At 36.5% G+C, this 10,659-nt stretch overlaps 3 protein-coding genes across 3 annotated transcripts; 1 reads left to right on the top strand and 2 right to left on the bottom strand.

Moving 5' to 3' along the window:
* Positions 1 to 356: 356 nt before the first annotated feature.
* Positions 357 to 1,922, bottom strand: LOC114541726. Its single transcript, XM_028561530.1, has 3 exons — positions 1,814 to 1,922; positions 1,460 to 1,707; positions 357 to 1,394 (listed from the first exon to the last, which is right to left on the bottom strand). Exons 1-3 carry the CDS (start codon positions 1,920 to 1,922, stop codon positions 357 to 359), a joined length of 1,395 nt encoding a protein of 464 aa, XP_028417331.1.
* Positions 1,923 to 2,408: 486 nt separating this feature from the next.
* On the bottom strand, positions 2,409 to 3,534 carry LOC114541725. The gene is made up of 4 exons (XM_028561529.1): positions 3,288 to 3,534; positions 3,003 to 3,101; positions 2,690 to 2,876; positions 2,409 to 2,577 (listed from the first exon to the last, which is right to left on the bottom strand). The coding sequence occupies exons 1-4, from the start codon at positions 3,532 to 3,534 to the stop codon at positions 2,409 to 2,411; spliced, it is 702 nt and encodes a 233-aa protein (XP_028417330.1).
* A 5,552-nt stretch (positions 3,535 to 9,086) lies between these two features.
* Positions 9,087 to 10,175, top strand: LOC114541734. The gene has a single exon (XM_028561540.1). The coding sequence runs from the start codon at positions 9,106 to 9,108 to the stop codon at positions 10,087 to 10,089; it is 984 nt and encodes a 327-aa protein (XP_028417341.1). The 5' UTR covers positions 9,087 to 9,105; the 3' UTR covers positions 10,090 to 10,175.
* The last annotated feature ends 484 nt before the right edge of the window (positions 10,176 to 10,659 follow it).

Raw genomic sequence — 10,659 nt, 5'->3', positions numbered from 1 at the left:
AGCATCGGTCAGTGGCGTAACAGCACAACTAGGGGCCCGTGGTAAAAATTTAAAAGGGGCCCCCTTACATAACCATACTAACATCTAAAACATTATTCTAAAACCTAAAATAATGATTTAAATATTAATTACTGTAATTAAAATATCAGTTGTTAAAAAGAACGCATCAGTCGCGACATTAAAACGTTTCTTTAATCAAATAGAAATTACAGAAATATAGAATTTCCAAATTCGCAGTTTTAGGTTGTTGCTATGTAACCAAAATGCAAAAAATTTGTTCAACAGTTTCTTAACGTAACAGTTAATTTATAAATAGGAAAAGGAAACTGAGCCCTGAAGACGAAAAGTGCATGTAATTAAACTACAAACTTTCCAATCCTTGCTTTTTTGTCTGCAAACGTGTCAATAAGCTTTTCAATGTCTAACAACCACGCTTCATTGTTCTCAATTGAAAGAATTGCCAGTGAGTCCAGGCGATCTTGTGCAATGCTTGAGCGAAGGTAATTCTTTATAAGTTTCCACTTTGAAAATGAGCGTTCTGCACTCGCAATTGTCACCGGAAGAGTGATGAATATGACAACCGCTAATAATAGCTTTGAGTAAGTACTGAGCCCCACATCTTTCAACAGGCATAGCACTTCTGAAACAGTCGACATGCCCTTCAGTACATCCCCGTAACACCAGCGAAACGACTTGATTTCATTCACAAGATCAGATATGTAATCTGCCACTTCAACCCCATCTGTGCATATGTCTCCCTTGTATTCATTAACAAACAATTCGGCAGACTTGCGAACTTCTGTAATGTCAAGAGTTGCAAGGCTTCCAGGGAGTACAAATTTGAAGGTATCAGCAAGAAATTTCTGGCTCCTGAAGCGTTCTTCTAATTGATTGGTAGCGGTGTCAATCACTTGGTAGAACATCTCTACAGTAAATCTTTCTTCAGGATCCTGTGGTCTACTGTCCGAGGCAAATTCGTCATAGAATCGAGGAACTCGGCGTACCCGCTTAAATGCAAAAGTGCAAGAGACGCCTACTTTCAACGCGAACTTTACAGCTTCCATTTTGATCGCATCCCATTTGTCTCGCATGCCACTTATTTTACGCATGGCTCTTTCAAGTTCTTTGGCTGACCTACTCAAGTCTATTTTGTTTGACTGTAAGTTAGCTGAAGCGATCTGAATTGCTGCGAGTAACTTCTCCCATATAATAAGCATAACAACAAATTCAAATTTATTTAATTTGAGATGCAAACTGGCAGCTTCCTCTCGTTCCTTGACATTATCTTTTCCTTTCCTTTTCAAGTTGTCCAACACATGAAGTAAATCACGATATCGATTCTTCACTGCTCTTACTGAGTTAATTCTTGATGACCATCTGGTAGCACACAGTTTCTTTAATGTCAACTTATTTTAACTTTCCTCTGTTTCTTTTTTTTGGCCTGTGTGGTTGAACCCACATTAATGGCAGTGTCGTCAGAGTCCGTATCACTGTCAAAGGAAACTTCATTTGTGAATTCGTCGATCACGCTGAGATCAGTGCTGTTTAGATCTGCCGTTCGATTGATGCTTCTGTTAAAGAAAGCATATATCTCTTCAAGATCAGCAAAAAAGTTGATGCTGTCAGCATTGCATTCAACAGCATCATTCACAACAAGGTTTAGGTTGTGGCTAGCACAGTGCACAAACGGCGCGGGTGATGTTATTCCTTCACTTTAAGGTAATTTGAGATCAGTACGTTGACACTTCCCTTGCTCCCGCTCATCACACTCGCTCCGTCATAACCCTGTCCTCTTATTTGTTTGGGATCCAACCAATACGTCGTAAATAGTCAAGGACAGTATCTGTTAACGCTTTAGCAGTTCCTCCTTGTTTGGCCGGAATAAATCCCAAAAATGTCTCAACAACTGTTGCAGCTTCCATATCTACCCACCTTACAACAATCGAGATTTGGTCCACTCTGCAATGTCGCTTGTTGTGTCAAAAATTAAGGTGAAACACGGCGCAACTTTGATTTTTTCAACGAACTTTAGTCGTGTGGCATTTGCAAGAATTTCAATATTTCATTTTGGATAGTGGGTGATAAATATCTACATTTACGAGCTTTCGACCCAACAAGCTGTTTAAAGTACGGATCACCGTCACCCATTCTCAACTGCATGTTAACTAAACCAAGAAAATTGCCTCCTTCACATCTTCCATTTCCGATAACCTCTCTGTGGCCACGAAAAGGCAGGCACAGGTTTGCCAAAGTCAATATGATCACTATTATTCTACGCAAAACCTCACGCCAGAAGTTCTTGATCTTTGCAATCCCAGCTTCATTTAGCATGTTGATACCTTTGCCTGCCTTTAACTGAGCAAGACTCTTCGTAGCTTCTTTATGAGCAATGCTTTCTTCATGCCTTTTCAATTTTGCTTCAGGCGCTTTGTGTTTGGGATAAAGCCATCTATCCATGGACTATCTTTGTTATTTGAAGTATTCCGTGCCAGCAACCAGCAATTGTGACAATATACAGTGCCTAGTTTCTCTGAGCAGCTAAACCAGTCCCTTTTCACAGAAAATAATTTCAAATTCCTACACAAACATTGAAAGAGATTATCTTTACGCAGATATTTCCTCAAGCGAATACGTATTGGGTTATCAATGTGTATGGGACTAGGAAAGTGTTCATATCGAAAGTACTCACCTATAATAATAATGTGCAGGATTAAATGTCTGTCCACTCTCGATTTTAATCATTTTACTCGGTTGGCAACTGCCATGCCTAGCTAGAACTTCAATTAAGTTGTTAGATAACTCGTTTTTGAAATGTCCACGATCTGATGGGTAAGTATTACAAGGATCAAAATCTTTCAGTTCTGTATATTTTCTATCTGAAAATAAAATTATGATGAACATATCATGATTGATGGAAACTAGTATGTAATCTTAATGGCTTACGTTTGGCTTTGTCTAGCTATCTTTCTATAACTCATATTTAAAGAAAAACATTACAGTACCTAATATGTTATCAGTATTACTCGAAGAAACCGTCAACATATGGTCAATGCGATCAGTATCAACTGGGGCTTCAGCTGACTCACTACTTTTCAAATTATCTGGAAAGTGGAAAAAATAAAAAAACTGTACGTACTGTCCAAAATTAAGTAAAGATCTTAATAATTCAATCATTAATTCAATGACTTATTCACTTCAACTTTATTTAATATATCGATTTGAAAATGCAAAAACGTATCAAAGACAAAATGATAAAAATGCAGTAATGAACAATTATTGATAACAACCCTGTTCCTGTTGTACGGGTGATGATGATGATCCTCTTGAAGAAATTTCTTCGGACTCGTTCGAAGTCGAAGAAGTTGGTAATGGTTCGGATTCAAGCTCAACGCACTCATTACTGGTAGTTTCTGCCGCTGCACGAAACAAGTTGGTTATTTTCGGGATCTTTGAATTGATAGCTGTTTGTTTTTCGCTCTGGATTTTTCTCTTATTGCGTTTCTGAGCCCCTGAAAGTTCCTTTAAATTCCCCATCTAAGGCTCTAACTCCAGAGTATTTAAAAGCAAAATTAATATTATTGAAAACAATAATTAAATACTGTAAATATTGTATGTATATTTTATATATTGATCTGTCTTCGTTAAACTTTAGTCTTTATGGCTTACCTTTATGACTTTATCCTTTATTTAAATTGAAATGTTACTCATCCAACCGTGACACAGAGTAAGGATATCCTTACTCTGTGACCGTGACGCCATATTAAATACGTAGGTGCTTCCACTGTTTAAGTTTAAAATTCCAGTGCTTCCACGGATAAGGTTAAAATTACATATTTCAAAATTACACGCGCGCACATGAGAAATTGATTTGGAACGAATCATCAATGATAATCAGTAGCGTAGCCAGCCTGTCGATTTGTCCCGCTATGCTAATATTTTGGTGTTCACTGACTGTGAAAACAATAGATTTCTAAAGGCACGAATAATTATAATAACTCGAAATTTACATAGCGGGACAAAATCGTCAGGCTGGCTACGCCACTGATGATAATGTACTTTTCGCCTCAAATATTCTTGTTCTCTGGTACGATTTCGCTCTCTAGCCTTTGAATTGAACCTTTTTATATGTAAGTTTGTGCGATTTCTCTTGTTTTATTCATAGAATTACAATAACCTTCTAATCTCACAGGGGCCCCCTTAAGCCAGGGGGCCCGCGGGTTCGCACACCCTGAGCCCATAGTAGTTAAGCCACTGGCATCGGTTCTGCTTATAACAATGGTTGTCTACTTGTTTCAAAATTGCTCAAATTTTACATGTTTCGTATATCTCGGGACATATACTTTCTCCCATATTCATCTAAAGTATAGCGAACTAAAAGAAATTTCTTGATATTTTAGGCGATAATAATATGGATTCAAAATGTGAACAAAGCTTCGTTTACATTACCGACTGTAACCAACTTTAATGCTGTATCACTAGTCTAACGTTTTCGTTGACGATTTCTCGCGTGGTATGAAAAGCATTTGGTTGTTCCATGACGTAATTCGTTTCTATTTTGCATGCAGTTTGTGGGTTCAATAAAACTTTATCATCTGCATGTTCATTAATAGACTGATCCTATTTTACATTATTGAATAAATGAAAGTAACATTGGATTAATTTTTACGGGGCAGGTGTCATTAGCTTTTATTTCGATCTTTATAATTAAACGTGTTATCATAACACAATGTCAATGAATTATTTGTTCAGTAGCCTTGTCATTACTGGCATTTGCTGTTGAATTTTCACGCATTAAAGTTTGTAAAATAAAATCAGTCCGGTGTTGTTTTCATGACTATACTCCAAAGACTGTGTTTATATAGCGTAATAGACAGCTGAAAATACTTTTGATTTGAATATTATTAAATTAGTGCTAGATGAATATTAGGACTTTTCACTTCACGGTGTTAGAAACAACCTTTTAAAAACTATCTGGTGGGATGATGTGGACAGTTAGTATGCTAATTCGCGCGACTTCGTCTAGTATAAAACAGCGATAAAAATCAACCCTCGACTTCATCCTAAACGTGCACTTCGCCGAAAAAATGCGATAAACATTGACTATCAACCTCGCCTCAGCCTCGACGCTCGTCTCCTCGACCAAAACCCAAAGTCGTATGAATCATGTACGATCAAAGTTTGAGCTAGAGGTAAATGCCATACGCGGAATTGAAAATGATGTTTAAAATTGTTTTAAGACAACTTCCATTTTTCTTTACTTAATCATATAGGTTTTGTGAAACGTTTGTATTTTCATTAGTAATTTCAATATCACGTAACGCTACTTTAGTAATCTCCATGGCAGATGATTATTCAAGTGGTTAAATTGATCAACAATACGAGGCAAATATAAGGGCTATACTCATCATGCTAATTCATCTTGTTTAACTCATAACTTATGCGGTTTGTCTAATGTTCGTAGCTTTATTCGAGTCTGAATGTACAGATTCGAATTCTGTATTATTTTTACGATTTAATTGGTTTAGTGAACTATATGTAAACATTGGAACGATAACTGATGGTTATTGTTATTTGAAATTAAGATTTGAAATTAAATTCAATTCGACTTGTAAGTTGGTATACTTGTTCTTTGATGCAAAAACGCAGTTCATGTTTCAGTCGTTAAAGGCTGCTTTCCAATAAAGCTCTTTCGTATGTGACTGAATAGTTCAATGGCTCAGAAAAGTTCCTGTGTGATTTATATCTCATTCCTTGCTATATATTTTTTATAAACAATATAAAATAATACAAAATAAAAGTTGTTTTTTCAAAGACAATGTCAAACAGGAAGTGGGGTAACAGTCAATATTTCAATACCATTTTCACATAACACATCACAAAGCGGATAACATGGCGAGAAAATGTGGACATAAGTGGGAGGAGTTAAGTGTCTGACTTTCAAGGGTCATACACAAAGTATTCAGAAGATCAGCAAAAAAATTCCAAAGGAAGCTAAACGATGCGCGCAGCGCGCATAGTCCGGACGGATTCATCGGGAATTATCTCGACTCTCGTTGAGAAATCTATGTAATTTTCCTGCTTGGATTATGCGTTATGCCATTGTAGCAAAACGCTATTGCGAATAGCCACACAGTATATAACATGATCACCTGATATGGCTTGACGTAGAACAACATATTCGACGGCACATTTCCATTTATGAGCAGTTTAACATTCGCCAAAGAAATAGTTGCGTCAGACATTTAAGAGCTTGTTTCTATATGCTTTAAAAACATTAACCTAACTGCTATAGACGCTAAAATATACTGCGTTTGTTGTTATGAATATTGCGCGAAATTAATTTCAAAATTTCGCCGGTTTCAATATAATTATGTAATATTCCAGCCATAGACGGCAATGTTTATGAATATATTAAGTTTGCCTAAAGACCAAGGCTTGGTCACAAAGCTTGTACTAAAAACAAGCAAAATGGATGCATATTCGAGCAAGAAAGGCCGATATTTAGTTTGTTCTGTTAGCCATTTCAGTGCGCTTTTGCTCGGGGGGTCAAATTTCACGGCTGGAATATACCAATTTTGCACTAAAGTTAGTTCAAAATACCGAACTACGTAAAAATCGTACAGATTTGGGAAGATTTACCGATTGAAACACACTGTACTGGCAAGCTAAGGGAGATGCGACACTTAGTATTCGCCAATCACAATGGTTAGAAAATGGCATTTATTTGGGCCGCTTTGAGGTATTTACGTACTGGGCTATATATTTTATTTCACCCCTAGTTCATAGTTAAATGTCGTGATACCGAATGAAATTTGTATATGGTTATATTACAAATTTTCCGTCGATAAAAGTTGTCACCATGATCTACCAATTTTAGGTCCGACATTTTACGCTTCCCTTAAAGGTTTACGTTAAACACAATTTTATTCCTAACTCCAATACAATTCTATAATAACGCGTCGCCATTTTGTTTACAAAGAAAATTTAAAGTCCACACGATTAACACGCATGCGTGTCCACAATTTCTCGCCATGTCCAATTTAAGACGAAATTTTCATGAGCTCAGAAAATTAAAGAGACAATGAAACTTCGTGATCTGTTTTCCACGTTCACTTCATTTTACAGGTAGATATAAAGATATCTTGCCTTTCTCACTATACACTAGTATAAAAGAAAGAGATCACAAAATATCCACCAGCTAGCGTTCTCGACCGAAAGGAAATCCACCTAAAGAGTAAAATACAGAATCCTTGAATTATTGCAAAAACGTAACACAAATGGCGGGCTGGGTGAGCAACAGCTAGTTCAATTACTGAATCAAATTTAAGATCATGTAGTCAATGCAAGGCTACTGCAGGCAATTCTATGCCGACCTATTGACAGCCAAATAGCAGAATTAATTGCGAATATTTAATCAGGTGTATCATTACTGCAAGACTTCCTACGTAGTGATAAATACGACATGACGCTAAGTGCTCCAGAATGCATTAAGAATTAAGAGCTGGATTAAGTAAAGTAATCTATTGACTTAATCACAACTAATTGCACGCATAATTTGCACAAACACATAAATAGCTAGGCCTTGTGTATATATCTAGCGCAAATAATGTTAGACTTTCAACGGATATCCGAGATAAGTCAGGAAAGTTTGGGTAAGCTTATTAGTTTATAAGGTCACAAAACATTGAAAAATTTAAACAAGTTCAATAAAATCTGTCAAGCTAAAAAACATTCATCACGAAAAATCACATTTTATTTTCTAAAACAATTGACCACTTGCGTAATAGCTCTTCCCGCTAAGCATGACGGTAGGAGTCTGTAGGTTGCTTTCGAACGAAATGGCTGTCGCACGAACGAGCGATTTCGTTTGGAAGGAAGCAAGGGCGATTTTTGGCTTTATTCAGCATGGATTGATAAAACTTTTGTGTGGAAAATAGCGAGGGTGTTTGGCAGTGCTCATTTAGAAAATTTCAAGAAATTCGGCGCATAAGTAGCGAAGAAATTTTGTTGTGAAGACGACCAGTTGTACGCACGCTTGCAGAAAATTCGCTCGTGAAAACCTCATCGCATCAACAAAAACTGGTGAGTTAGCTTTTCTACTTGCGATCGGCTAATTTTTTTTTAAGAATAAGCTCAACCGATAGTTATTCTCATTGGATTTCAAGTTTATTTTGCTCCTATAGCTTCAAAAGTGCCATATTTTACTTCATGAAAATGGCGTACGTTAGCCAAAATTTTTGTTCGATTGTGTCATTGCCAGCCATAGCCATGAAAAAATGTTTTGAAGTAGTTTTGGCGCGAAAAGATCTGAATTTAAATTAGTTGCTTGTAAACAAAAGACGAAAATATAAAGTTAAAAGTGTTTTCTGTGGTTTTCTGCTGTCGTTTGTCCTCGAGTTGAAGTTTGCTTTGGTTCTTATCCTCCATTCTAGTTCAATAAATACTCGTGAGTTATAAAATAACATTTTAATAATAAATTAGGTAAATTTAGGGGTTTTTAAAATAGCGAAGTCTCGTATTTAAATTTTTAGATAGCACATAAATATTAGATAGAATTATTTTGATTTAAAAACTAATAGGTAGATATAAATTGAAGTAGGACAATATAATAATAATTTAAATAGTATAATGGAGGGTGAAGCAAGCACTTCACATGAGGCAAACAATGCTGAAACTACTGGAGGCACTCGAATATGGAAAACTTATTGTTGTATACCACAATGTCAAAGTAATAACAGACAAAATCCAGAGTTATCATTTCACAAAATACCAAAAAATCCTGAACTAAAGAAAAAATGGGTACAATTGTTGAAAAGGAAAGGTGTTAGGGATCCTGGTCATAGTCACCGTGTATGTTCAATGCATTTTGTGGGCGGCAAAAAGTCTTACAGCAACACTATTCCAACAGTATTTACTACACACACAACAAGTAAACCAAGAAAGAGCCCAGCTATGAGAGTACCAGTTGTTCCACCTATTATTGAAACCTCAACCATTGAGGAAATACCAGAAATAGATCACAATGATAATAACACTGAGGCCATTCAAGGCACTATAAATCAACTACATGATAAAATAACTCTGCTTGAGGCTCAGAAAACAACTATGCAAGCAAAATTCGACAAAGACATTGAAAATTTGAAATGTGGTTTATTTCGCATTGAAAGATTTATAGGCAGTGACAGTGACTTCAGGTTCTACACTGGCTTTCCCAATTACTCGTGTTTTAAAGCGTTTTATGATTACCTCTCACCCGCTTGTGAACACCTTATGTACTTTGGCACACACAGTACCCCTGTAACTTCAGAGTCTCAAAGCAAATGTGGCAAACCAAGATCCTTGTCACCAGAACAAGAATTATTTCTTGTTCTTGTAAGGTTACGTTTGGGGTTACTTCTACAAGATATTGCACACCGGTTTAATATATCAGCTAGCCATGTGTCTCGCATTTTTAAAACCTGGATAATTTTTTTACACCACCGCCTTCGTTCCCTACCAATTTGGCCCAGTCGCAAATTTATTGACGAAAACATGCCCCCCTGCTTTCAACAAGCCTATCCAAAAACCAGAGTGATCATTGATTGCACAGAAATATTTATTGAAATGCCTTCGTCATGCAGGAGTCAATCAGTCACATTCTCTAGCTACAAGCACCACAACACTGCAAAAGGCCTGATTGGTATTTCACCGAGTGGATACCCAAGTTTTGTTTCTTGTTTGTATGCTGGGCGCACAAGTGACAAAAAAATTACCAATGACTGTGGCATTCTAAGTCTTGTTGAGCCTGGAGATGAAATAATGGCAGATAGGGGGTTTGATATTGAGACTGATCTTCCAAGCGGAGTTTTGTTAAATATTCCACCTTTTCTTAACGGACAGCCTCAATTATCGGCAGAAGACGAAGTTAAAACACGCAAAATTGCATCGGTCAGAGTTCATGTTGAGCGTGCAATAGCCAGAGTTAAAAATTATCGAATCTTGCACCAAGTTATTCCATTGACATTGGCTGAAAACTTGGAACAAATTTGGAGTGTTTGCTCCTATTTAACATTGTTTTTACCGTCAATAATTAAAGATAAGCAATCTTAAACTGTTAAGTTAGTTCTATTATGAGCCTAATGCACAAATTATATAATGCTGTTTATTACAATTCTGGTAACATATATTCAGCATAGAAATTGCTTAGTTCTGGAACAATTTTACACCAAAAATCATTGTCAAAATATACCCTTTCAATGTATAGGTCAACATTTGTAAAAACAACAAAATCACACCAACTAACTTTTAGCACAGCCATACACCCTTGAATTTGGTAAAAATAATTGTGCGATTTTTTTAACTGGATTTTCCCATCAAGTTTTTGTAAACAAAAGTTTTTGTCTTTGCATGCTTCATCAACACTCATATCCCTTTTGGAGAAAGGGCATTTCACCTCCCCAATACCAAATGAGTTAGTTTCTGCACCATCGCAAACTAAAAAATCAGGACTGGCACCCAACCATGGAAATTGTGAATTTACGACAAAACCACAATGTGCACACACATCAATGTTTCCTTGCTTTTTTTTAGTTTTCGCATATTCCCTGATAGCCTCACACTCCTTGTCTTTCCCCCATTGGCACTGCTTTGGACACTTAGACCGCCTAGATTTTATGTTTG

Source organism: Dendronephthya gigantea, unplaced genomic scaffold, assembly GCF_004324835.1.
Source record: "Dendronephthya gigantea isolate DGI-Jeju-01 unplaced genomic scaffold, DenGig_1.0 000306F, whole genome shotgun sequence".
NCBI classification, from domain to species: Eukaryota; Metazoa; Cnidaria; class Anthozoa; order Malacalcyonacea; family Nephtheidae; genus Dendronephthya; species Dendronephthya gigantea.
This window is presented reverse-complemented; position numbering and strand designations above follow the sequence as displayed.

Bases quoted from the DNA above. Each gene is read 5' to 3' on its own strand.
- LOC114541726 (XM_028561530.1), bottom strand. From the start codon at position 1,922: ATGGAAGCTGCAACAGTTGTTGAGACATTTTTGGGATTTATTCCGGCC. The intron at 1,708-1,813 runs GTTGGATCCCAA...CTTAAAGTGAAG, and splicing joins TGACTATTTACGACGTATTG to GAATAACATCACCCGCGCCG. The intron at 1,395-1,459 runs GTGGGTTCAACC...TTGACATTAAAG, and splicing joins CTGACGACACTGCCATTAAT to AAACTGTGTGCTACCAGATG.
- LOC114541725 (XM_028561529.1), bottom strand. From the start codon at position 3,534: ATGGGGAATTTAAAGGAACTTTCAGGGGCTCAGAAACGCAATAAGAGA. The intron at 2,877-3,002 runs GTACTGTAATGT...TTTTATTTTCAG, and splicing joins TAATACTGATAACATATTAG to ATAGAAAATATACAGAACTG. The intron at 2,578-2,689 runs GTGAGTACTTTC...ATGTTTGTGTAG, and splicing joins CCTGCACATTATTATTATAG to GAATTTGAAATTATTTTCTG.
- LOC114541734 (XM_028561540.1), top strand. From the start codon at position 9,106: ATGCAAGCAAAATTCGACAAAGACATTGAAAATTTGAAATGTGGTTTA.